This window comes from Neoarius graeffei, chromosome 15 (genome assembly GCF_027579695.1).
Source record: "Neoarius graeffei isolate fNeoGra1 chromosome 15, fNeoGra1.pri, whole genome shotgun sequence".
In the NCBI taxonomy this organism is placed as follows: domain Eukaryota; kingdom Metazoa; phylum Chordata; class Actinopteri; order Siluriformes; family Ariidae; genus Neoarius; species Neoarius graeffei.
In genome coordinates, this window is record NC_083583.1 from 41962354 (window position 1) to 41990228 (window position 27875).

The 27875-nt window shown below is 42.9% G+C and overlaps 1 protein-coding gene across 2 annotated transcripts in view; it reads left to right on the forward strand.

Annotated features, from left to right (window-relative positions):
* Positions 1-6483: 6483 nt before the first annotated feature.
* nrd1b (nardilysin b (N-arginine dibasic convertase)) overlaps positions 6484-27875 on the forward strand; it is a 46101-nt gene continuing 24709 nt past the window's right edge. For both annotated transcript variants that reach the window (XM_060941343.1, XM_060941344.1), the window contains exons 1-5: positions 6484-6587; positions 10975-11173; positions 11255-11483; positions 11966-12047; positions 20328-20481. In XM_060941343.1, the coding sequence (XP_060797326.1) occupies positions 10977-11173; positions 11255-11483; positions 11966-12047; positions 20328-20481 (662 nt within the window). In that variant the 5' untranslated portion in view covers positions 6484-6587; positions 10975-10976. The remainder of the gene's footprint in view (positions 6588-10974; positions 11174-11254; positions 11484-11965; positions 12048-20327; positions 20482-27875) is intronic.

Sequence of the window (27875 nt, forward strand, 5' to 3'; positions counted from 1 at the left end):
TTGAAAATATTCAATATGTCATAATATATCAAAGGTAGTTTAGTACTTGCATGAATTAAGCCAAGTAGCCTACAAATAGTCTTACAAAGCAAAAATCAAATCCCCGCATGTTCTCTTGCATAAAAGTGAGTATTTTCTTGTGGAACATATATAACTATATATCTGAATGTTTTGTGCGTGCGTGTGTGTGTGTGTGTGTGTGTGTGTGTGCCTGCACTGACCGAATTGAGCCATAAGGTGACATTCAGGCTGTGACTGCACGTATTTATGCTTCATTTACAGTGACAACATGTTAAAAATATCTTTAGAGATGCCAGTATATGTATATTGTAAAACTTGTGCCACAACTGATTTATATTCCAGAAACGTAGCAAATCCTTGTGGAGTTCTACATGTATCACATACATTGAGTTTTCAATCAAGTGATGTAAGCATTTATGAACAATGTTTTCTGTAACTACTTTGAAATTTATTTTACAGGAGATATTTATAATTAAGATGTTGTAAGCTATCAAGCTGGTCTTTGCTGAGTAGATATTTATTTTTATGCCATAACTGAAGCTGGGAAGATATAGATGTACTCTAACTTTGCTGTCAGTGATTTTTGACTGGTAGAAAAATTTGCACAATGATATAGATTGAGTGCACAGATCATTGTTAAAGTTGGTTTTAGATGCAATTTGTAACAATAAAAGTACCACTCGCATCGTATTGTATGTATATTTTATCATATCATAAAATTTATAGGTTACTCAACAGTAGAATTATGGGCACCCTTTAAAAGGATGGGCAAAATGTATAATATAAAATTACAATCAGTGATTCTGTTTTTCCTTCCAAGCAACTAGAACAGCTACCTGTAAAATTGTCCTCTGCTGTTGGCTTTGATTATGCTCTGGTTCCTTGAGTTAATCACCCAACATCATGACAAGTTGCTTTCAACACAAAAGAAACAGGTAGGTGTTGACTTTTGCATTTTTATAATGAATATATATATATATATATATATATATATATATATATATATATATATATATATATATATATATATATATATATATATATACACACACACACACACACACACACACGAGTTTTCCACTGGGAAATATATCACTGGGAAATATATCACTCATATATCACTCATATCACTCATACGAGCTACATCCAAGACATGGAGATCCAAAACTGTGACATAAATCTCTATATGTCATTTGTGAGGAAATCAATTAAATGTTTTGATAAATTTGAGTACTTTTTGTTTGTGAATGTGTTTATGTAGCTTGAAGATATGACGTTTATCTTCGAGTGGTGAATATATTTCACGAATGAGTGTAGGATATTGAAAGTTATTATACATACAGGGCACTTTTTCCATGAAAGAAAAACATGTATTCTGTTCTCTTCTAGTGGGTTTCATTCATTTGGATTGATAGCATGCAATATTGTTATCATATCACTTATCCTACATGTATTACACCACTCTACCCAATGGAGAATGAGCGTCTTGACATTGTCAAGACAACACAACATCACATGTCGGAGATGTAAAACTTCCGCGTTAACGAGTGACAATTTGTAAACAAACATGGATGCGAGGTTTGCTTCGTTAAATACAGAAGATTTTGAGAGAATTTTGGCTGCCAGGTCACTCCGTTGTGTGTAGCTGTCGATGTTGATTTTAAAAGTAACTTGGTAAATTACACAGGGAAAATAATAATAACATTTGGCTTGACTGTGCTAGTGTTGGCCTTCGCTAACACTACACTGGCTGGAACGTAACTGGATTACTGTGCTAACAGCACAGAGTTGCGGGTAAGCTAGAGTTGACCTTTGCTATCTCTACTGCTCTATGCTACACCGGCTGGAAGGTAACTGAACTGCCGTGCAAACAGCACCAAATCGTGGGTAAGGTAGCGTTGGCCTTCGAGAATTCTGATATGAAGAGAGTGTGTATGTATTATAATAATAATAATAATAATAATAATAATAATATTGGCTGGCTTTTTTTCATGGTCTATCAGATTTATTCCATTCAGCTAGCATGATATTGAACTCGTCTTCGACTCGTTCAGTTTCATGCTAGCTGAATGGAATATATCTGATAGACCACTCAAAGCCAATGAATATTATGTAAATATGTTACTCAATGTCCCAGATGTAGTTCATATGAAAAATATGAGTGGCAGATTTCCCAGTAAAATGTGTGTGTATGTGTGTGTGTATACTGTACATGAAATGTCATATATTCTAGACTCATTGTATGTAAACTAAAACATTTCAAGCATTTTTCTATTTTAATTTTGATTATTGTGGCATACGGTGCAAATTTTTTTTTAAATATCTCAAATTATTAGAGTATTTCATTTCGAGTTTGAATAAAACAGTATCAATAACATGTATCTTGTGGTCCAGTTCAGTACACACAACCACAATCATGGGGAAGACTGCTGACTTGACAGTTGTCCAGAAGATGATCATCGACACCTTCCACAAGGAGGGTAAGCCACAGAAGGTCATTGCCGAAAAGACTGGCTGGAAAAGGTGCACAAGCAACAGGGATGACTGCAGCCTTGAGAGGACTGTCAAGAAAACTCTATTCAAAAACTTGGGGGAGCTTCACAAGGAGTGGACTGAGGCTGGTATCAGTGCATCAAGAGCCACCACCCAGACATCTTCAGGAAAGGGGCTACAACTGTCGCATTCCTAATATCAGGCCCCTCCTGAACCAGAGACAACATCAGAAGCGTCTTACCTGGGCTAAGGAGAGAAAGAATTGGACTGTTGCTCAGTGGTCCAAAGTCCTCTTTCCAGATGAAAATAAATTCCATTTGGAAGTCATAGTCCTAGAGTCTGGAGGAAGAGTGGAGAGGCACAGAATCCAAGGTACAGTATTTGAAGTCCAGTGTGAAGTTTGGGGTGCCATGTCATCTGCTGGTGTTGGTCCATTGTGTTTTATCAAGTCCAAAGTCAATGCAGCTGTCTACCAGGAGATTTTTGAGCGCTTCATGCTTCCATCTCCTGACAAGCTTTATAGAGATGCCAATTTCCTTTTCCAGTAGGACTTAGCACTTGTCTACAGTGCTAAAACTACTAGCAAATGGTTTGCTGACCATGATATTACTGTGCTTGATTGGCCAGCCAACTCACCTGACCCGAACACCATAGAGAATCTATGTGGTATAGTCAAGAGGTTGATGAGAAACATCCAACCCAAAAATACAGATGAGCTGAAGGTCACTATCAAAGCAACCTGGACTTCAATAACACCCCTAGCAGTGCCACAGACTGATCGCCTCCATGCCACGCCGCATTGATGCAGTAATTCATGGTAAAGGAGCCCTGAGCAAGTATTGAGTGTATAAATGAATATACTTTTCAGAAGTTGGACATTTCTGTATTGCAAATACTTTTTTTCATTGATCTTAGGAAATATTCTAATAATTTGAGATACCGGATTTCTGACTTTCATGACCTATAAGCCATAATCATCAAAATTAAAACAAAAAAAAGCCTTGAAATATTTCACTTACATGCAGTGAATATAGAATATATGAAAGTTTACCTTTCTGAATTAAATTATGGAAAAAAATGAACTTTTTCACGATATTCTTTTTTTTTTAGATGCACTAGTATAATTGCTAATATGGTGATGATTTCTGCAAGTTAAATGAATGTTCATAGATCATGCTATAGTATCAGTGATAAAAGGAACCTTCTTGCTCCATGGGCATCCCACACCGTTAACTATAGCGTTAAATATGGAATGTTGTTAAATTGCTGTAGTGTTGGTACAGGTTGAATAAAACAGTTAATTAGGACGTTCTGTTAGAGAAAAATAGTCCACCGTCTTGTTTTATACTTAGGACACAGATTTTAACTGTAACATTAGAAAATATCCAAATGTTGGTGCAATGTCTGTGAGAAGCCAATAGTGTCAAAAGACACTATTTTCTTTATAATTATGGCATGGCATTGTATTGTAAATGTAAATTTTAAATGTGCCATTTTGTTGTGCATTTTAAATCACAAATATATCATAAGTCACAAATGTGCACTTTCATTCAGCAAACAACTTACTGAACTTTACTGTACTCCTAGTTAGGGTGTCACATCAAACATGTAATTATTATTTCACCCAAAGAAAATCTAAGATACATCCTCGCAGCTGAATCTAAAAACCATGCCCATAGTGGTCTATTTTTGAGTGTTTTTTCACTAGCCCATAGTGGTCTAGTGGTTTGTTTGTGTGTGTGTGTGTGTGTGTGTGTGTGTGTGTGTGTGTGTGTGTGTGTGTGTGCGCGCAAAATATATTTATACATATTCTGTATGTTGTACACTGTATATTGTGTATATTGCAGAGCTATATATATGTATACACATTCTGTATATTGTGTATACTCTGCAGAGCACTCCATCATCACATTTTTATTTTTTTCTAATTTTTTATTCTACTTATTATTACATCCTTTTTACTACTTCCCTCCCCCAAACTATCTTCATGACCTAAGAAGCATTGCAATAAGCATTTCACTGCATGTAGTACTCTGTATGACTGTGTATGTGACAAATAAATTTGAATATGAATAATAAACGCTTGTCAAAAAGCTCTCCGTACATCTTGCACTTGCAGCGTGTTGCCTACTTCCTTACAAACAAAGTAAAGGAGGTGTCTTTCAAACTGATTCATAGATACTATCCTGCCAAGCATTATATGCTTAAGTTTAAGAGAGACATCTGTGTGGACTGTTCATTGTGTGAGACGGACCCGGAAACAATAATGAACCTGTTCTGGCAATGTTGCTTTACCATCACATTCTGGACAGAAATTACCCGGTACATTACAGCCAAGGGCGGCATGGTGGTGTAGTGGTTAGCACTGTCGCCTCACAGCAAGAAGGTCCTGGGTTCGAGCCCAGTGGCTGGCGAGGGCCTTTCTGTGTGGAGTTTGCATGTTCTCCCCGTGTCTGCGTGGGTTTCCTCTGGGTGCTCTGGTTTCCCCCACAGTCCAAAGATATGCAGATTAGGTTAATTGGTGGCTCTAAATTGACTGTAGGTGTGAATGTGAGTGTGAATGGTTGTTTGTCTCTCTCTGTGTGTCAGTCCTGTGATGACCTGGTGACTTATCCAGGGTGTACCCCGCCTCTCGCCCATAGTCAGCTGGGATAGGCTCCAGCTTGCCTGCGACCCTGTAGAACAGGATAAGCGGCTACAGATGATGGATGAATGGATTACAGCCAAGCTTGACTCTGATTTTTCTCTGTGTTGGAAATATGTACTGTTTGGTTTCCATAACAACAAAAGCAAAAAACAGAAAGAGTTATAGGGCGGCACGGTGGTGTAGTGGTTAGCATGGTCGCCTCACAGCAAGAAGGTTCCGGGTTTGAACCCAGCGGCCGGCGAGGGCCTTTCTGTGTGGAGTTTGCATGTTCTCCCCGTGTCTGCGTGGGTTTCCTCCGGGTGCTCCGGTTTCCCCCACAGTCCAAAGACATGCGGTTAGGTTAACATGGGATGGCCTTGGGCTGAGGTGCCCTTGAGCGAGGCACCTAACTCCCAACTGCTCCCCGGGCGCTGTTAGCATGGCTGCCCACTGCTCTGGGTATGTGTGTGCATGTGTGTGTTCACTGTGTTCAGTGGGTAACACAGTTGACATAAGTTTCTCGGACACACACAAAATTCTTCATTTAATTTATAATATAAAGCATTTTAGGCTTTTAAACACTTTTGTCATATTATAATAATTACCATGAATAAATATTTGTAAAAATTTTAAACAAAGACCTTTTTTTAAAATGTAAATATGAAGACCAAAGCTGACATTTGGAAAATCGGACAGCATAAAAACACCAAATTCCAGTATTACATATGCATTTTTGCAGAGTAAAATGATGTAATTTGTTAACTTTTTGTATTATACAAAAGAGAAATGTGTGCTAATGTACAAAAGATCATTGGCTGAAGTTAATAGTTAGTGAAATTGACAAATACAGCACATGGACTTGAGATGTACCCCTAATTATAGAATGACTCTTATATATAATAAATTTGTTGATCTTTAGGAAAATAAGCCAAGTTTAGTCATTCAAAACCGTCATTTATAGCATTTGAAAAGGAAACTGAACAGGATATCAAAATCATCTCTGACTCTAAAAACAAGAAAGCTGCTAAAACTTTTCATTTGTGCTCATTATTCAATGCTTTTATTTGAAAAAACTCCCCCTGGCTCTTGGTTTGTTATTTATGTTTGTATTAATAACTGTATTTGCATTTTGTTGCTGTTGGTTTCAATAAAGATTTAAAAAAAAAAAAACTTGCAGCGTGTTGCCAGTTAAACCAATCAGAATATGGCTTGTTTTTGTGTTCAAACCTGTTCACCAATCACATTGTCCCATACTAGAGCCTCGAAAGTGACGTTAACTTAAAGGTTAAAGGGCAGGACTGAATACCAAATACATGCCTACGTAACAGAAGCAGTGACGTATCTGCCTTGTGTAGTGTGCCTATGTAGGAGTGTTGATGTTATTTGGGATACGGTCCACATTAAGACAAGAAAACAAGAACCAAGCTAGCTTTTTAGCTTCAGACTGGTAGGTGTATGTTGAACCTTTTACAAATCACTTATAGTGTATATCTGTTGAATATTTGTTATGGTCTTTAATTTAAGATTAATATGTCTTATATTACGGACATGTTTACTGAAGCATGTTAGAGTGAGCATCATACTGTGTGACACTTAAGCTAAGCTAAAGTATCTAGCTAACACTGACAGTGAATGGCTGCGTGTATACCACAGGGGCAATTAATACAGTGGCTAAAAATCTGTTTGCCTGGGGGTATTCAGTTCTCTTTGTCAGTTATTATGACATTCTATAAAGCAAGTTATTGGTATTAGTAACCTTGTGATTTTATTATTTTGTTACAGAATATTGTGTACATGTTTTATATCCGATATGGTCCGTTATTTGACACTTCCTGGTTGCTTTACATTGTAAAATGTCATTAGAGCACTGGATATTCTCCACTCTGCATCTAGACATCACGACACAATACACTACAAACATCCCAGACTAGTGCACTTTATAGTGAAGTTGTGGTTTCAGATGATAACTGATCAAAACTAGGCTGTTGAGTAGAAATTTAGAAAACTGGTCAGGTTTTAATCCTTTCAGAATCAATCACTTTTATTGCCAGGTATGTGGACACACACGAGGAATTTGACTCCGGTTTCACTTAGCTCTCATAGTACAAAACAGATAAAAAGCATATACACAAAACAAACAAACAGGGAAAAAATGGTGCATAGTGCAAAGTAAGTCAAGTATGGAATAGATAAATATAAAGTATACAGTGTGCACAGAATGACGGTATGAGTGTTCAGATATTTTACAAGTGATATTACTGATATATGAATGTGATTTTAGCTGTTCATCACAGAAAGGATTTTCCCTTTTGGTGCAATATGGTGCATAGTGCAAAGATAAAATAGTAAATAAGTATAAATATGAGTAAACTGTGGGTGGTAGAAATGGGCAACTGGACTTGCTTGAAGATTCTTGAAAACGTTTCACCTCTCGTCCGAAAGGCTTCGTCAGTTCTGTCTGACTAATAGGGAGTATCAGATATTTATCCTCCCCTGGATCAGAATCAGAATTCTGATGACCAGCTCATCTAAGGTGTCATTGAGGCATCATGTTGGTGTGGGTCACTGGAGGCTGGATGTGAACGGCGAGTCATTAGGGTGATCAAAGGATTGCCCGTTAGGGTGATCAATGGCAATCTGACTCTCTCTGTCCTCCTGTGAGTCACCGAAAACAGCTGGGTCCTGGCGTACACCCAGCCGTCTGGGAAGAGTGTCCAAGACCACATTGTAGATGGTTGACAAATGATGTCTTAGACCCCCACCTCTGTTCAGTGATGGCCGTTCCAGGTTGACAAAAATGGCTTCTTTAACTCCTCGCTCATACCAACAATCCTTTCTGGCTAAAATGTGTACGTTACAATCCTGAAATGAGTGTCCTTTGTTAAGATGAATGTAGACAGCTGAGTCCTGGCCTGAGGAGCTGGTTCTCCTGTGTTGAGCCAAGCGCCTGTATAGCGGTTGTTTTCTCTCCCCAATATATGAGTCCGTGCAATCCTCACTGCACTGAATTGCATACACTACGTTGTCCTGTTTGTGTCTGGGTATTCTGTCCTTAGGGTGGACCAGTTTCTGCTTCAGAGTGTTACTGGGTCTGAAATGTACTGGAATGTTGTGTTTGTAGAAGATCCTCCTGAGTTTCTCAGATAGACCAGAAATGTAGGGAATGACAATGTTCTTGCGTTTGTTCCTGTTATCATCCTTGTCAGTTATGTTCCTTTTTATGCTCTTTAGGAAAGCCCAGTTGGGATAACCGCAATTCTGAAGTGCTTTCTTGATATGATTCTGCTCCTTCTCTTTTCCCTCTAATGTTGTAGGAATGTTCTGAGCCCTGTGTTGCAAGGTCCTAATGACCCCCAATTTATGTTCCAGTGGGTGGTGAAAGTCGAAAAGTAGGTACTGGTCTGTGTGTGTGGGTTTCCGGTAGACCTCGTTGTCTAATGTGTACATCACAATCCAAGAAGGCTAGATTATTCCCACTGACATCCTCCCGAGTGAAGTTGATGTTGCTATCCACTGCATTGATGTGTTTCGAGAAAGCTTCCACCTCATGGATTTTGATTTTAACCCAGGTATCATCCACGTATCTAAACCAATGGATGGGAGCAACTCCTGCAAAAGTGGTCAAAGCTATATGTTCCACTTCCTCCATGTATAAATTGGCCACAATAGGGGACACTGGTGATCCCATGGTGCATCCATGCTTCTGTCTGTAGAAACTTTCATTAAACTGGAAATAAGTGGTAGACAGGCAGAGGTCAAGCAGGGTGCAAATCTGATCCGTGGTGAGTTTCGTTCTATCCAGTAAGGAGCTATCCTGAAGGAGTCGTTTTCTTACAGATTCAACTGCTTCTGTGGTGGGAATGCAGGTGAACAGAGAAGTGACATCGTAGGAAACCATGGTTTCATCTGAATCTAGTTTGAGGTCTGCAACTTTAGTAGCAAAATCTTGGGAATTTTTGACATGGTGTATTCCCGACCAGAGGAGCCAAGATGGTGGCTAGGTGTTTGGCAATGTTATATGTGACCGAGTTTATACTGCTGAGAATCGGTCTGAGAGGAGCTCCTTCTTTGTGAATCTTGGGGAGTCCGTATATGAGAGGCACGGCTTCTCCAGGGTACAATCTGTAGTAAAGAGATCGGTTGATGGTTTGGTCCTTTTCTAGTTGTTGCAAACAGCTAACAACTTTCCTTTTGTAACCACTTGTGGGGTCCCTCCTCAATGTGTCATAAGTGGTTGTATCACTGAGGAGACTGGTCATCCTGGAGTGGTAGTCCGCTGTGTTTAGCACCACTGTGCATCTCCCTTTGTCAGCAGGAAGGATGGTGATGTTCCAGCCTCCAGTGACCCACACCAACATGATGCCTCAATGACACCTTAGATGAGCTGGTCATCAGAATTCTGATTCTGATCCAGGAGAGGATAAATATCTGATACTCCCTATTAGTCAGACAGAACTGAGGAAGCCTTTCGGACGAGAGGTGAAACGTTTTCAAGAATCTTCAAGCAAGTCCAGTTGCCCATTTCTACCACCCACAGTTTACTATGACCTGGATGATTGAGAATCTTCACAGACATAAATATGAGTAACAGTGAGCACAGAATGGCAGTATGAGTGTGCAGATATATTGCAAATGATATTACTGATATATGAATCTGGATTTTAGCTGTTCATCACAGAGACAGCCTGAGGGGGGAAAAAACTATTCTTGTGTCTGGTTGTTTTTGCATACAGTGATCTATATCGCCTCCCTGAGGGGAGAAGATTAAACAGATTGTGACCAGGGTGTGATGGGTCCGCAGAGATGTTACCTGCCCGTTTCCTGACTCTGGACAGGTACAGGTCTTGGATGGAGGGCAGGTTGACACCAATAATTTTCTCTGCAGACCTTATTGTCTGTTGCAGTCTGTTCTTGTCCTGCTTGATGACCGATCCAAACCAAACAGTGATGGAAGAGCAAAGAACAGACTGAATGATGGCAGAGTAGAATTGTGTCAGCAGCTCCTTAGGCAGGTTGAGCTTCCTGAGCTGGCGCAGAAAGTGCAACCTCTGCTGAACCTTTTTGATGACAGTGACTGTGTTGGTCTCCCACTTCAAGTCCCGAGAGATTGTGGAACCCAGAAACCTGAAGGCTTCAACAGCAGTCACAATGTTGTTGATGATGGTGATGGGCAGCAGAGTGGGGGGGGGCTCCTCCTAAAGTCCACGGTCATCTCCACAGTTTTGAGCGTGTTCAGGTCCAGATTGTTCTGACTGCACCACCAGACCAGCCGTTCAACCTCCCATCTGTATGCAGACTCGTCACCATCTCAGATGAGGCCGATGACCGTTGTATCGTCCGCAAATTTCAGGAGTTTAACAGACAGGTCTCTTGAGGTGCAGTCGTTGGTATAAAGGGAGAAGAGCAGTAGGGAGAGCACACACCCTTGGGGGGTGCCAGTGCTGATAGACCGAGTGCTGGATATGATGCTCCCCATCCTCACCTGCTGCTTCCTGTCAGTCAGGAAGTTTGTAATCCACTGACAGGTGGAGGAGGGCACAGTGAGCTGGGTGAGGTTGGTGTGGAGGATGTCTGGAACAATGGTGTTGAATGCCGAACTGAAGTTCACGAACAGGATCCTGGCATACATCCCTGCAGTGTCAAGGTGTTGCAGGATGTAGTGTAGACCCATATTTATTGCATCATATTTATTTATTGGACCCATATTTATTGACCCATATTTATTATTGGACCTGTATTTATTGACCCATTATTTATTTCGTTTTATTCTTTGATATGTGGATAATGTGTTAATTAGTCAGTCATGTGTAATTGCAGTGTTGACTTCCTTCTAGAAATGCCTCAGAAAAACAAGTCCAAAACATCCTGTGGAACGATCCAAGAGCTCGGTCCCGAGAGTGGAGAGCCGCCACCACCACAGCCTCAGACCGAACCGAGAACTGCTCTGACTTCTGGAGACCCACCTGAGAACGCAGAGAAAGACCTTGGGGACTTACAAATAATTAAATCACCAAGTGACCCAAAGAAATACAGGTAAAACATGGCCCCTCAGCCGGCGATTTGCTTGATAAAGGCCCATATGCAACTTTCAACTTGCTTTATCAAAACTTTCAGGTACATTGAATTGAGCAATGGTCTGAGAGCACTGCTCATATCAGATCTGGGTCAGGAAGACTGCGTGTGTAAGTCTGAGCAGTCAGAGGAGGAGGATGACGACGACGACAACAACGAGGAGGAGGAAGAAGATGGTGGGTCTGAGGAAGATGATGATGGAGAGAGGACTGATTCAGACGAGAATGGTGAAGTGAGGAAAAAGATGAAGAAAAGCATGTCAGAGAAACAGGTGATAAACCTTGATGAAGCCGCATTTCATTGATCGACTGGAGTGCGGATTTTCAATTTAGTTCTAATCTAATATTTAGCAGCCAGCTAGTTAGGCTCTTTAGGAGCATCTAGGCATTATAACTAGGTGTTTGAATTTCCATGCATACCACAGAGAAGAAAACTATTTGTTGGTCAGCTTGATTTGTCAAGAAATTTTTCATTTTTATAAACATATTTTTATGATATAGGTGACTCCCGTAGTTTTTACTAAACATCGGAAATGTTTGATGAGAAACCTTTTCTGCAAAAGTTTTAAAAATGATCCTGTTTTGTGCATGGGTACAGAATCTCAAAATTGATTACTTTTCCCTTCCCTTACAGATATTTTATTATGAACACTGTGGGCTACTCTAATATCATCTTGGTGTATTCTGTCTTGCAAATAAGAGAATAAATTGTCAGAGCATGGATTAATGACACCGTGCACTTTCTCTTTCTCAGTCAGCGGCTGCTCTTTGTATCTGTGTGGGAAGCTTCAGTGATCCAGAGGATCTGCCTGGTCTTGCCCATTTCCTTGAGCACAGTAAGGTTTTTTTTTTTTTTTTTTTTTTTTAAATCAGATAACCTGACATGCAAGTGGTTACTGTACCTGTAACACTTTTTTCTTTATTTGGATGCCTGGTCCCTTTGCTTCCCCCCCCCCCAATTTTCCTGAGAGGGACCATCAGGTTTCTAAGAAATTACCGAAATGAAAATCTCGGTGTCCTCTAAATAAGAGTGTAGCAGTTCGTATGGGTGGAGCACAGAAAGATGGCAGGCCAGGATTAAGTTCCACAAAGAAACCTTTTATTACACTTAATTTAGCTTTTCAGCTTTCACTCACTCACTCTACACACATGCGTTGTGGTTAGGAGGGAGCCCCCTTCCTCTGCTCGCTCTCTCTCCTTGTATAGGGCGCAGTCACTGGGGAAGACACACAAACACAGATTAACCAACATCAGGTGCAGTGATTCTGCCACTTACCTTCCCTGACTCCGCCCTCCGGTCACAGACCGACGCTTGACCACGCCCCCGCTGCCACATACCCCCACCGCCCGACTCAGGCTGGGCAGCTGTCCGGCCTGCAGCTGACCCCCCCCCTTGACGGGAGAGGAAGTCCGCCACGACCATCTGCGCCCCCGGCCTGTGGACCACCTTGAAATTAAAGGGCTGGAGTGCAAGATACCAACAGGTGATCCGCGCGTTGGTATCCTTCATGCGGTGGAGCCACTGGAGGGGCGCGTGGTCCAAACAGAGGGTGAAAGAGCGCCCCAGGAGGTAGTAGCGGAGGGCGAGGACCGCCCACTTGATTGCCAGGCACTCCTTTTCGATGGTGCTGTAGTGCCCCTCATGCACCAACAGCTTCCTGCTTATGTACAGGACGGGGCGGTCCTCCCCCTCCACCTCCTGGGACAGAACGGCCCCCAGCCCTCTGTCTGACGCATTCATCTGCAATGTAAAGGGGAGAGAAAAGTCAGGGGAGTGTAACAGTGGCCCCCCACACAGTGCAGCCTTCACCTCAGAGAAAGCCCGCTGGCATTGCTCCGTCTACTGGACCGGATCTGGTGCCCCCTTTTTAGTCAGATCAGTTAGCGGGCTGGTGACGTCTGAATAATTAGGTATAAACCTACGATAGTAGCCAGCCAGCCCCAGGAACCATCTCACCCCCTTTTTGGTCTTGGGCTTCGGGCAGGCCACAATTGCTGCTGTCTTGTTAATTTGGGGACGCACCTGCCCGTTGCCCAAGCGGAAGCCCAGATACCGTACTTCCACCCACCCAATCGCACACTTCTTCAGGCTGGCTGTGAGACCCGCCCGCCTCAGCGACCTAAGGACGGCCCTCGGGCGTTGTAGGTGCCGCGGCCAGTCATTACTATAAATAATGATATCATCTAGGTACACGACCTCATAGGTGGCGTGGGGGCGGAGGACACTATCCATCAGTCGCTGGAACGTAGCGGGCGCCCCAAACAGCCCAAAAGGAAGTGTGACAAACTGGTGTAAGCCGAACGGTGTGGAAAAGGCCGTTTTTTCTCGGGATAATGGAGTCAAGGGGATCTGCCAATAACCCTTTGTCAAATCCAGCGTCGAGTAAAAGCAAGCCGTGCCTAGTCAATCGAGCAACTCCTCAATACGAGGCATTGGGTACGCGTCGAATTTAGACACTGCGTTGACTTTTCTATAGTCTACACTAGGGCTGGGTATCACCGGATACCTCACAATACGATACTATGGCGATATTTTGCCCACGATAACGATAATATCACGGTACAGCGATTCTGCGATAATCAATATATTGCAAGAAATTTCAACCACATCACAATATCTGTGTCTCTGAAGAAAATCAGAATTTATTGACCACTGTAAAATTACATTTCACATACATAACTACACACTCTTGCCAGACATATTTGTCTCTATTCCACTGCTGGCAAAACCAAGAGTTGCTTCACTACAACATACAGAAAATTCCCATTTCTGTGCTAGTATTATCAACTTTTCTGTAAGCATGGACACATCAGTGCTGCTTAACAAGCAGAATCAAATTGTTTTATGAAAACTTAAAACTTGCATTGCAGACTGCACATACGGTACATTTCAGTGCTAACACTAATATCAATTTGTTCTTTGTAAACTTGAGAACATATACCTGAGAACATTTAACTTGTGCTTATTTTGCAGGAACAACACACTGTCTGAAACACATTGAAAAGTGCAGTGCATAGTTCGAATTACGTGGGAGCCAATGGGAGCTGAGCTCCCATTCCCTCAGGCTCCCATGAAAGAAGCAAACTTAATTTTCTGTGGAAGTCTCTCAAATACGTCATTTATCACCATAATAAGCTTGAATAGCCTATATCACCATATAAATAAAACTCGTTTCATTTCCGATCACCATGCAGCCATAACTTTGTATTGAACGTGTTATTAAACCGCAACATGTACGGCTGTACTTCACCACCACACCACTATGCGCGCAAACTGAAATTTGCAGCCTGCGAAATCGAATGTGAAGTTAAGTCCGAAGAAGACTTGTCCTCTATCTCACAACGATCTTCCTTTGTTTAACTATATATATATATGTAACACCGTGTGTATGCGTGCGTGCATGCGCGCGCCTGTGTGTGAAAGCTGTGCACTGCAGTGCGCAAAAGTGCGCTGGTCCAGGAGAGCGAGTATGCATTTTTTTTTTTTTTAAATAGAGACCCCCATAGGGTCAAATTTATAATTCGAACCCTGGTGCAGTGGGCATCTTAATTGGAGCATCTTAATTTAATTGGAGCGAAACAGGTTTTGCAAAGTGCATTCTCTTTGTCCGGCTCACTGTTTTTTTTGTTTGTTTGTTTGTTTTTTCTCCTTTCCTTTGGAATCCAAAGTGCCTCCAAACATCTGCCTTAAAGTTCGGCGGCGTCTCTAGGTTTATGTTAACAGCCATGCTTGCTTGTTTTTTTTTCCTCACTGCAACCGCCGGGGAAAAAAGAGAAGACGAAGAGTGCCTTGCAGTGAGGTAGCGGCACAGCGACACCTCGCGGAGCGGAGGTGCGGAAGTCGTACTGGATTTACAACCCGTCTGAAACATGATTTTATTATTTGAAAAAATATCGATATTCAAATTTGAGTATCGATATTGAATCGGAAGACAAAGTATCGCGATATATCGCCGTATCGATATTTTTGCACACCCCTAGTCTACACCAGGGGTGGGCAATTATTTTTTTCCATAGGGCCACATGAGAAACAGAAAATTTTGTGGAGGGCCGAACTATAAGGCTGAACTAAATTCTGCATAATATTAATTGTATTTCTTTATATAAAGCAATAAATATCATTGTTTTTACAAGCTGCTAAGACTGGTAAGAGTATGGAAAAAACGAGGTTGCCTTACAAAAAATGTCATTTATTCAATCAAATTTCCCAAAACAATTTTTTTTTTTTTTTTTAAAGATTTTTTTTGGGCTTTTTGTCACCTTTATTGGATAGGACAGTGTAGAGACAGGACAGGAAATGAGCGGGAGAGAGAGACGGGGAGGGATCGGGAAATGACCTCAGGTCGGAATCGAACCCGGGTCCCCGGATTTATGGTATGGCACCTTAATTATATTTTTGAGGGTGCGATTAAACCGTTCAACTAAACCGTCCGTTTGTGGGTGATTTAAACGCTGGTGCGGATCAGCTTAATACCTAATAACCTGTACAGTTCTTTCAGTGTACGTGACATAAACGACGTGCCTTGGTCAGTCAGAATTTCTTTCGGGATTCCAACTCGGGAGATGACGCGGAAGAGTGCTTCTGCAATACTGCGTGCTGAGATACTGTGAAGAGGCACTGCTTCCAGGTATCGCATTGCATAGTCCACCAGAACTAAAATAAAGCGGTACCCTCGTGTTGACCGATCTAATGGCCTGACGAGATCCATCCCAATTCTTTCGAACGGGGTCTCGATTAATGGGAGAGGGCGCAAAGGCGCTTTTGGAATGGCCACCGGATTTACTAACTGGCATTCGCGGCACGCCGTACACCACCTACGGACATTGCCGCGAATCCCTGGCCAATAGAACCGGGCCATTAGTCAGGCTCGTGTCTTATCCTGCCCTAAGTGTCCAGCCATGGGATTAAAGTGAGCCGCCTGGAATACCAATTCCCGGCGGCTCTTTGGAATCAAAAGCTGCGTGACTTGCTCTTTCGTCTGAGTGTCCTGCGTCACTCGGTATAACCTATCCTTCATAATAGAAAAATAGGGGAAGGACGAGGTGGCGTTTGGCTGGAGCGTTTGACCATCGATTACTCTCACTTAGTCAAACGCATGCCGCAGAGACTCGTCTCGTGATTGCTCTAATGGGAAATCCCCAAGGGATTCCCCGAGAGAGGGAGGAGGAGCCTGCTGCTCCTCACTCTGGCACGGAGATGACGTAGACGGCTCTGTGACAGCTGCTCCCGCCAAAGCGACACCGGGACCTCCCCCTGCTGAATTACGGCAGGACCCACTCTTCACTAGATGGCTCATTAACTCCCCGAATCCTGGCCAATCAGTCCCCAAAATTATCGAGTAGGTGAGGCGAGGATTAACCACCGCCTTTACTCTAAATTTTTTCCCCTCAGAAAAGAATGTGGACTGACACTAAAGGGTAGCTGTGAACATCCCCGTGCACACACAACACCTTCACCCCCTGTGCTCCCCCCAATGCCTCGTCTTGCACCAGGCTTTGGTGAATTGAGGTCTGATTACAGCCAGAGTCCACCAAAGCCTGATATGTATCCCCTTGGATACTCACCGGTATGTGATACGCTCCGGCCCGATTGAGGGCGGCTCCTGGTGCATCGGGGATCCGAACCACCGCGCCCACTTCCATCGCCGAGCACTGCTGTTGGAGGTGGCCCGGCTCCCCGCAGCGCCAGCAAACTGGCCCGGGCTTCCTCTCTGCACCGGCGCTCTGGGGCTCACTAACCTGGGGGGGGAAGGGATAGACACAGAAGGGGAGAGAGAGAGAGAGAGAGGGAAGAGGGAAGAAGAGGATGTCTGCTGTCCTGCCATCGGAACAGCCGCCAAATGGTCCTCCGCCAACTCGATGGCTTGATCCAGCGATGCCAGGTGGTGGCACTGGACCCACTCCGCGGTTCCCTCTGGTAGGCGGGCGATGAACTGCTCCAGTAGCACCTGATCGATGATCCCCTCGGCATCGCGGTTGTAGGCCCTCAACTACCGCCAGCAGGCGTCCCGGAGCTGCTGGCCAAACGCGAACGGCCGGCCGACTTCCTCCAGACGCAGAGCGCGGAAGCGCTGTCGCTGTTGTTCAGGGGTGTGGCCCACCCGCTGGAGGATGGCCCGGCGAAGGTCCGCGTAGACCAGCCGGCAATCAGCGGGGAGCTGTAGCGCGGCCAGCTGCACCTCGCCCGTTAGCAGGGGGAGGAGGCGCATTGCGGGCTGTTCCACCGGCCAGCCCGAGGCCTCTGCTGCCTGCTCGAAGAGCGTGAGGAAGGCCTCGGGGTAGTCATGCGGGCCCATCTTAGTGAGGGGAGAAGGGCCCATGGAGGTGGTGGCCCCCGCCGACGCGAGGAGGTGCTGGAACGCCTGTCGGTCTTCCTGCTGCATCAGGGTCTCGAACTGGTGCTCCTGCTCCTTTCGGAGGGTGACTAGCGCCTGGTGCTGGCTTTGCTGGGCCGTGGCGAGGGCGTGGACCAGGTCCGCAAAGGGGGAGGACTCCATGGGGCTGTTCTTCCTGTGCTCGAATTCCCGGGTTTCAGCACCACTCTAGTAGTTCATATGGGTGGAGCACAGAAAGACGGCAGGCCAGGATTAAGTTCCACAAAGAAACCTTTTATTACACTTAATTTAGCTTTTCAGCTTTCACTCACTCACACTCTACACACATGCGTTGTGGTTGGGAGGGAGCCCCCTTCCTCTGCTCTCTCCCTCTCCTTATATAGGGCACGGTCACTGGGGAAGACACACAAACACAGATTAACCAACGTCCGGTGCAGTGATTCTGCCACTTACCTTCCCCGACTCCACCCTCCAGTCACAGACAGACGCTTGACCACGCCCCCGCTGCCACACAGAGCATTTTCAATATGCTCAATTGGAACTCTTTTTTTTTCTTTTTCTGTCCTTTTAAGAACAAGTTTTCTTGTGGACTGAGCAGGTATAAAGGTCATGTTGTGGTTCTGGCAACTACAGTGGGGCAAAAAAGTATTTAGTCAGCCACCAATTGTGCAAATTCTCCCACTTAAAATGATGAGAGGCCTGTAATTTTCATCATAGGTACACTTCAACTATGAGAGACAGAATGGGGGGAAAGAATCCAGGAAATCACATTGTAGGATTTTTAATGAATTAATTGGTAAATTCCTCGGTAAAATAAGTATTTGGGGGTGTCGTGGCTCAGGTGGATAAGACACCATACCATAAATCCGGGGACCTGGGTTCGATTCCGGCCCGAGGTCATTTCCCGATCCCTCCCCGTCTCTCCCGCTCATTTCCTGTCTCTACACTGTCCTATCCAATAATAAAGGTGAAAAAAGCCCCAAAAAAATCTTTAAAAAAAAAAGTATTTGGTCACCTACGAACAAGCAAGATTTCTGGCTCTCACAGACCTGTAACTACTTCTTTAAGAGGCTCCTGTGTCCTCCACTCATTACCTGTATTAATGGCACCTGTTTGAACTCGTTATCAGTATAAAAGACACCTGTCCACAACCTCAGACAGTCACACTCCAAACTCTACTATGGCCAAGACCAAAGAGCTGTCAAAGGACACCAGAAACAAAATTGTAGACCTGCACCAGGCTGGGAAGACTGAATCTGCAATAGGTAAGCAGCTTGGTGTGAAGAAATCAACTGTGGGAGCAATCATTAGAAAATGGAAGACATACAAGACCACTGATAATCTCCCTCGATCTGGGGCTCCACGCAAGATCTCACCCCGTGGGGTCAAAATGATCACAAGAACGGTGAACAAAAATCCCAGAACCACACAGGGGGACCTAGTGAATGACCTGCAGAGAGCTGGGACCAAAGTAACAAAGGCTACCATCAGTAACACATTATGCTGCCAGGGACTCAAATCCTGCAGTGCCAGACGTGTCCCCCTGCTTAAGCCAGTACATGTCCAGGCCCGTCTGAAGTTTGCTAGAGAGCATTTGGATGATTCAGAAGAGGATTGGGAGAATGTCATATGGTCAGATGAAACCAAAATAGAACTTTTTGGTAAAAACTCAACTTGTCGTGTTTGGAGGAGAAAGAATGCTGAGTTGCATCCAAAGAACACCATACCTACTGTGAAGCATGGGGGTGGAAACATCATGCTTTGGGGCTGTTTTTCTGCAAAGGGACCAGGACGACTGATCCGTGTAAAGGAAAGAATGAATGGGGCCATGTATCGTGAGATTTTGAGTGAAAACCTCCTTCCATCAGCAAGGGCATTGAAGATGAAACGTGGCTGGGTCTTTCAGCATGACCATGATCCCAAACACACCGCCCGGGCAACGAAGGAGTGGCTTCGTAAGAAGCATTTCAAGATCCTGGAGTGGCCTAGCCAGTCTCCAGATCTCAACCCCATAGAAAATCTTTGGAGGGAGTTGAAAGTCCGTGTTGCCTAGCAACAGCCCCAAAACATCACTGCTCTAGAGGAGATCTGCATGGAGGAATGGGCCAAAATACCAGCAACAGTGTGTGAAAACCTTGTGAAGACCTACAGAAAATGTTTGACCTCGGTCATTGCCAACAAAGGGTATATAACAAAGTATTGAGATGAACTTTTGTTATTGACCAAATACTTATTTTCCACCATAATTTGCAAATAAATTCTTTAAAAATCAGACGTGATTTTCTGGATTTTTTTTTTTCTCATTTTGTCTCTCATAGTTGAGGTATACCTATGATGAAAATTACAGGCCTCTCTCGTCTTTTTAAGTGGGAGAACTTGCACAATTGGTGACAGACTAAATACTTTTTTGCCCCACTGTACATGATGTCTGGTTGGAGAGAAGGAAGGAATGGGTCGGGATGCTGTCTGTCCCTCCTCTGTTCCCTTGATCTATCTAGTAGTGTAGCTGTTAAAGATTCCTGAGCCTGTCACTGTGTATGTGATGGAGTAATTTTGATGATAATGCCTTATTATGGCCTATTTTTCCTTTATGTACATACCCACATACTTGTAGTTCATATTACAGTTGTTTGCTCACAGTGGAAAGGTTATTTTTGTCTGAGCTTCGTCTGATAGTTTTGTCCAATGACAAGCTGATATTAGCATGTCACCTTAAACAAAAAGCAATTCACTACTACATATGCATGTGTCTTTTTTTTTGTTTGTTTCTCTTTTTCTCAGTGGTGTTCATGGGCAGTGAAAAGTACCCAGCTGAGAACGGCTTTGATGCATTTCTAAAGAAACATGGCGGCAGTGACAATGCTTCAACTGACTTGGAGAGGACCATCTTCCAGTTTGATGTTCAGAGGAAGTACTTCAAAGAGGCACTGGATAGGCAAGTTTTATGTATTCATATGCAGAATGAATACATAATGTCTTAAAATTACATATATAAAACGACCCTGTCTGTCCAAGTACAGGGGTAGACCTTTCAATCTCATAATGCATACAAGTGGATATATTCCCCTCAAATGTGCTTTTAAAAATGGATAGTAACACAATGGTTAACAGTGTGGGAAATGAGGGATTTTAAGCAGACTGTCACAGGACAGACAAGTCTGAAATGTTGTCTGTCTATCCAAATTTCAGCCTGTCCGAATGATGGGCCAAAGGCCTGGAACAACGCGGCCAAATGTGGGCCCCGAAAGTTGAAGGGCTTTAAGATGCCTGGAGATGGCTTCTTGGCTATTTCCAGGCACATTTTCGTGATCTTCAAAGGTCAAATTACACAAGACAGTTGCTAATTGCATTATAAATTGAATTTAATTTACAAGGAAATATCAGAAGATTCAAGATAAACATGCTTAAAGTTATACCCAAGAAAACCGTAGTGCGCACAGGTCAGTTCCGTGTCTAGAAAAAAGTATGGGGGGGCCCAAGGATGTTCCAGTTGGTTACAACTGACTGGTACTCATATATAGGTACTATAATAACACTCATGAAACACTGTCAACAATGACTTTTTTATGCTATGTTTATAAGAAATTTAATAATTAACAATACAACTATTCTTATATAATAGAGTTAAAATTTTGAGTACAAGAGTCCAAGTACAGTACTCAGCGTAAATGAGTACACCCCCTTTGAAAAGTAACATTTTAAACAATATCTCAATGAACACAAACAATTTCCAAAATGTTGATGACAAAGTTTAATATAACAGCTGTTTAACTTGTAATGTGAAAGTAAGGTTAATAATATCAACTTGGATTACACATTTTTCAGTTTTACTCAAATTAGGGTGGTGCAAAAATGAGTACACCCCACAACAAAAACTACTACATCTAGTACTTTGTATGGCCTCCATGATTTTTAATGACGGCACCAAGTCTTCTAGGCATGGAATGAACAAGTTGGTGACATTTTGCAACATCAATCTTTTTCCATTCTTCAACAATGACCTCTTTTAGTGACTGCATGCTGGATGGAGAGTGATGCTCAACTTGTCTCTTCAGAATTCCCCATAGGTGTTCGATTGTCTCCTGATCTGAAACCATACTTGGCCACTGAATCACTTTCACCCTGTTCTTCTTCAGAAATCCAACAGTGGCTTTAGATGTGTGTTGAGTCATGTTGGAAAAGTGCACGACGACCAAGGGTACGGAGTGATGGTAGCATCTTCTCTTTAAGTATAGAGCAATGCATCTGTGAATTCATGATGCCATCAATGAAATGCAGCTCCCCAACACCAGCAGCACTCATGCAGCCCCACATAAGGACACTGCCACCACCATGTTTCACTGTAGGCACCATGCATTTTTCTTTGTATTCCTCACCTTTGCGACGCCATACAGTTTTGAAGCAATCAGTTCCAAAAACATATTTATCTTGGTCTCATCACTCCAGAGTATAGAGTCCCAGTAGACTTTATCTTTGTCAGCTTGGGCCCTGGCAAACTCTAGGGGGGCTTTTTTGTGCCTGGGCTTTAGGAGAGGCTTCTTTCGTGGACAGCATCCATGCATGCCATTCCTCTCCAGTGTACGCCGTATTGTGTCACGGAAAATAGTCACCCCAGTTTGGCTTTCTACTTTAGATAACTGCAGTGAACTTGCATGCCGATTTTCTTCAACCCTTCTCATCAGAAGACGCTCCTGTCGAGGTGTTAACTTCCGTGGACGACCTGGACGTCTCTGTGAGATGGTTGCAGTTCCATCTTTCTTAAATTTTTGTACCACTTTTGCTACAGTATTCTGACTGATAAGTAAAGCTTTGCTGATTTTCTTGTAGCCTTCACCTTTGTGGTGTAAAGAAATTTATTTTCTTTGGGGAATTCTGAAGAGGCAAGTTGAGCATCACTCTCCATCCAGCATCCAGTCACTAAAAGAGGTCATTGGTGAAGAATGGAAAAAGATTGATGTTGCAAAATGTCGCCAACTTGTTCATTCCATGCCTAGAAGACTTGGTGCTGTCATTAAAAATCATGGAGGCCATACAAAGTACTAGATGTAGTAGTTTTTGTTGTGGGGTGTACTCATTTTTGCACCACCCTAATTTGAGTAAAACTGAAAAAATTTGTAATCCAAGTTATATTATTAACCTTACTTTCACGTTATAAGTTAAACAGATGATGTATTAAATTTTGTCTTTTCAACATTTTGGAAATTATGTTCATTGAGAGTTTAAAATGTTACTTTTCAAAGGGGGTGTACTCCTTTACACTGAGCACTGTAACTTTGTAATAAAATGACTTTTAAAATGACTCAAAACTTGACATGGTAATATCATTTGGCATTCGGACTAAAATCTGCTGAACTAGCACTTAGAAGAAAATAAAAATTCTATTAAAATGTAAATCTACATCACACAAAGTATATGACTCTGACTTTTATTATTATGAATTTTAAAAATGCACAATAATAACCATTGATTGGCAGTTTGCCACTTAACATAATATTGTACTGCAAAGTTTCAAGTAAACTGAACACAACTGTGACTGGATCAATCAGATACTGGCAACCCTAAAACACTAGTTCAACTGCATCATGCAATAAAAACAACAATAAATACTGAGTGTATTATTCTTGTCTTATTTATTGTGCCACTCGGGGAGAGGGAGGTTCCTGTAAATTTTGGCGGAGCTAGGGCCTTCAGTGGCAGAGTTATGAATTTTTAAATTCGCGCCCACAGGGGCCTGTTTCATAGGCCGTTACGACATAATGTATTCGCCCAGTGTAAGATTTGGAAGAAAATTACAAGTAGATTAGACCCATATCCTTACCATTTTTCATGGGCCATCTGGTTTGATGCTTTTGAAATACAGACAAACACATTTGAATTATCAGGGCTCGACATTAAAGGTAGACTGACTGCCTTTCAGATTTTTCAAGTGTAGGTCATAAAAAGAATTTTCCCTGACACCCAATTGTTTTTGTTTAGTGGACCGAAAGCGACTGAATTCGAATCACAGACTTATAAATTTTTTTTCCAAATAGAACAATTCATTTAGGGCCACATGGCCCTAAATTCTTTTTTTTTTTTTTTTTTCCTGCTTCACCATGACCTAATTCAAGATACTACATCATGCATCACGTGGTGGGCTTTCCCCGTTCGCGCAAGGCATTGTGGGATACAAATTTGACACAGGAGAGAAAAATGGTGGGCGAGTGTGCGAATGAAATGTGGAAGACCGACTACATTTATGGAAAGCGAGAAGAAAATATGTTATGTTGCGAAGGAAAGGAAATGCAGAACCAAACTAATAAATATCAGCAGTCAGTGAGCACCTCGGTGTGATCAGCTGTTCATTTAGAGACAGAATGATGTAACTGTCAGTGCACAGTCAAGGTAAACCTGTAGATGGCAGTAATGCAACACTGGATGCCAGCTACTGTAAAACCCAGCAGGAAAAAAAGGTAACCCTGTGCATGCGCACATGGACTTCCTCTGTCTGCTTGACTGCACAAAGCGAGTGATTTCATGCACGTTATTTGCTCAGGAATCCCTCAAATTGAATAACTTCCCAGCCACAGAATGGTCTGATATTTTGTGAGATATTACAGCAATAAACATATCACAATGACCAAATTTCAGAGGGAACTAAATTTCACGATTTTATGAAATCGAAAGGCCGTGGAGCTTTAATTTTTTTTAATCCACTTATCTAGTCGGACAAGCAGCAAGATTTTTCACTTGTCCTGACCATAACCTTTTGTTACTATATATTTACTAGTTCAATGAAAGGCAAGTGGTTGTCACACCTGCATGCAATGGTGCACGCAACAGACTCACGCGCACTCTAATGACAAGCACCTGCCCTGAATTAAGCGCAATCAGCGCATGCATGAAAGGACGCTGCTAACACCTACACGGTGCGAAATATTGCGTTGTTTATAACAGTTATTGTATTGTCTTCCTGGTTATTGGCTCTCGTTTCTGTGTTTTGGTTTCTGATCTTGTCCTGCCCGGTTTAGTCTGTTTGTGCCTCACTCGACCCTTTTGCCTCATCTCATCTCATTATCTTTCGCCGCTTTATCCTGTTCTACAGGGTCGCAGGCAAGCTGGAGCCTATCCCAGCTGACTACGGGCGAAAGGCGGGGTACACCCTGGACAAGTCACCAGGTCATCACAGGGCTACCCTTTTGCCTGTTTATCATTATTGATTCAGCCTGCTGTTTTGGACTGTATGTCTGTTTCTTTTATAATAAAGACACTCTTTCTTTCTGCACATACATCCGTCTCCTCTCCAATCAACCTACGCTTACTGACAGTGGTTAACAAAGTTTATCAAAAAGCAGGTATTGTTGTGATAATGATTATGCTTTAATGATTTTATAATTTTTCAATAAAACTCAAACTTTAACTGTAACAATAAACAAAACCTATCCAATGCCCTGTTATGGTGCATGTGTTATACTCCATTACCTCATCTGCAGTATTAAGAGTTAGACTCACCCAGATTCAAAGCTTCTGGAGGAAATGAAGTTAAATCTTGATTAATCTGATAAAACTTGAAGTATAAATTGGTACTGTCATAAAATTCCCCCAAAATATTTTACGATAATGTGTTAATCGGGGGCGTGTCTACGGGGGGGGGGGGGGCAGTGCCCACCCTGAGATAAGCCTTGCCCACCCTGATAAATTGGTTGCCCATCCTATAAAAAACGCCTGTGAATATCATCACAATATGCGCGATTTTGCTCGGAGGTGGCGTAAATATTGCACTCTACTGCTTTCTCATTGGCCATTTCGAAAGGGAAGGGGGGGGTGCCCTGCCCACCCTATATATAAAAAAGCTGCGTGCGTGCTCGCTCTACGCACATGCGGTAGTAGCAAAGTCAGTGTGTACGGCAGTACTGTAGATTCCGAGTTAATAGTTAACAGTAATACATTGCTTACTTTCCCTTCTGATAGTCATGCATAGGTTTCTCATTAAAAAGCAGACACCCTCACCCCCCGTGCCCAGCACTTCCTCCGATACTGAGGATGTTTCTCAGCCCAGCACCTCTGCCCTCAACCAAAGTTGCCTCAAGACCGTGCTAAGCGCTGCATCTTTGTCGGTGGATGCTAACATCATACATGTCTCTGTTCCCGTTGACGCTAGCACCTCTGCTACAACAGATATTACCGATAAAGATGCATTGCTCTGCACAAACGTTACAGGCATACAGTCTTCCGTTCCCCTTGATTTAAACACGGATAGCCCATCTCAGCCCATTCTAAAAATTTATCCAAAACGCCTTTTTGGCCAAACCTACCGGTCATTTAGTGCAGGCTGGTTTCAGTCACAGCCATGGTTGGAATATTCAGTCTTGCAAGATGCCAGCTTTTGCTTTGCCTGTCGCAAATTTAGTTTAAATTCGGACAACATATTCACCAAACGTGGGTACACTAATTGGAAAAAGGCTCTGGAAAAAGACGGTGGCTTTAACAAGCACGCTTCCAGCCTTGTGCACATTAGGGCGATGTCCGCCTGGCAGGAGTGTCAACGCCGTGGAGAGACAGGAGAAAGTATCGTTCACCTTCTCGGTCAAACTCAGATTGAAAAGAACAGATACTATGTGAAAAGTGTAGGTGAAGTCATACAATTCCTCGCAGTAAATGAACTGGCTTTTCGGGGGCACACCTCACGGGGCTGAGAATGAGGAAGGGCTTTTAATCTGGCTGTTCGAGTATACACTCCTCAAAGATCAAAAACTGAAGGGTATCGCAAAATGCATCCTCGAAAATGCTAAATACATGTCTAACACCATCCAAAACGAGATAATTGAAACTCTGGCAAAAATGGTTCTAAAAGAAATCAAAAGGAAATATGATGAGGCTGACACCCCTGGCATGAGCATCAAGTGTGATGGCACCAGGGACCGCTGTAACATTGAGAACCTGTCAATAATAATTCGATTTGTCCGGAATTCCATTCCAGAGGAACATTTAATTGGCTTAGTTGAATTGGACCAGCTTAATGCTGAATATATGTGCAATCAAATCCTTTCACATTTGTCTGATCTGGGTTACAGTGCAAATAATTTGGTCTCCCAATGCTATGATGGTGCTTCTGTTATGTCAGGAGTGAGGGGTGGTGTCCAGGCCTTGCTACAGAGCAAAGTTGGCAAAGACATCCCTTATGTCCACTGTTACAATCACCAACTACATCTGGCAGTGGTACATGCAATGCAGTCTGAGCCTCTAGCAAAGAAGTTCTTTGACTGGTCTGGTGCAATGAACACATTTTGTCACAGACATTATGTTGTACATAGATATGACACCCCCACACTGAAAAGACTCCTTGAAATCCGATGGACCAGTCATCATGATGTCACAAAATCAATTGTTGACAATGAGGATGCCATCAGGCAGCTTCTGTCTGAGGTAGCAGACGATAACACTGCTCCTTTTGACCTCTGTACAGAAGCGTGTGGTCTTCTGACCCAGCTGAACTGCCTGAACTTCTTTGACACTGGTAGATTTCTCCTTCGTGTGCTTGGTGCGCTGAAGCCAGCCAATTCAATTCTCCAGTCACAAACAGTAGATTTATGCACTGCAGGAGAGGTGGTGGCAGCCTCACTGAGTACACTGAAGGAGTTACGTTGCGACTCCTTCTGGGAGGAGCATTTCTCTCACTGTGGAAGCACTCATTAATCCACCTAAAAGGAGACGGACAGTTAACTCCCAGCTTGATGGTAGCATTATTTTGTCAAGTATAGGGCATGGTGACTCCAACAACCTAGCAAGTGCTCCTAATCAGGCATTTAAAAGGGCTATGTACAACATTCTTGACAGAGCTATTGTGGAAATGGAGACAAGGTTCTGTCAAAAAAATGTTGACTTAATGAAGGCGACATCATTCCTCCTGCCCAAATCTGTGTCTTTTCTTGACCCCTCTCTCCTACAGCCACTTCAAGTGCTTGCTGGCCAGGAACTTAATGATGTGGGCTTACAAAATGAAATTGCTGTGGCAAAAACACTGTTAGTCAATAATCTAAGCACAGATACTAACCTCTCTGAAGTGTGCAAATGCATCCAGCAGTACAAGGAGGCCTTCCCCATGCTGCATAAACTGTATGTCACCGCACTCATCATTGGTGTGTCATCAGCTGCATGTGAAAGCTCTTTTTCTACTCTGACTCGCATTCTCACACCTCTCCGAAGAACAATGCTGCATTCAAGGAAGACACATTTAGTCATTCTGGCACATGAAAAACAAATAACAAAGAATTTGGATATGAATGAATTTGTTTTAGAATTTTCCAAATCTAACCGCAGATTAATACTGTAGATATTCCAGGTTATACA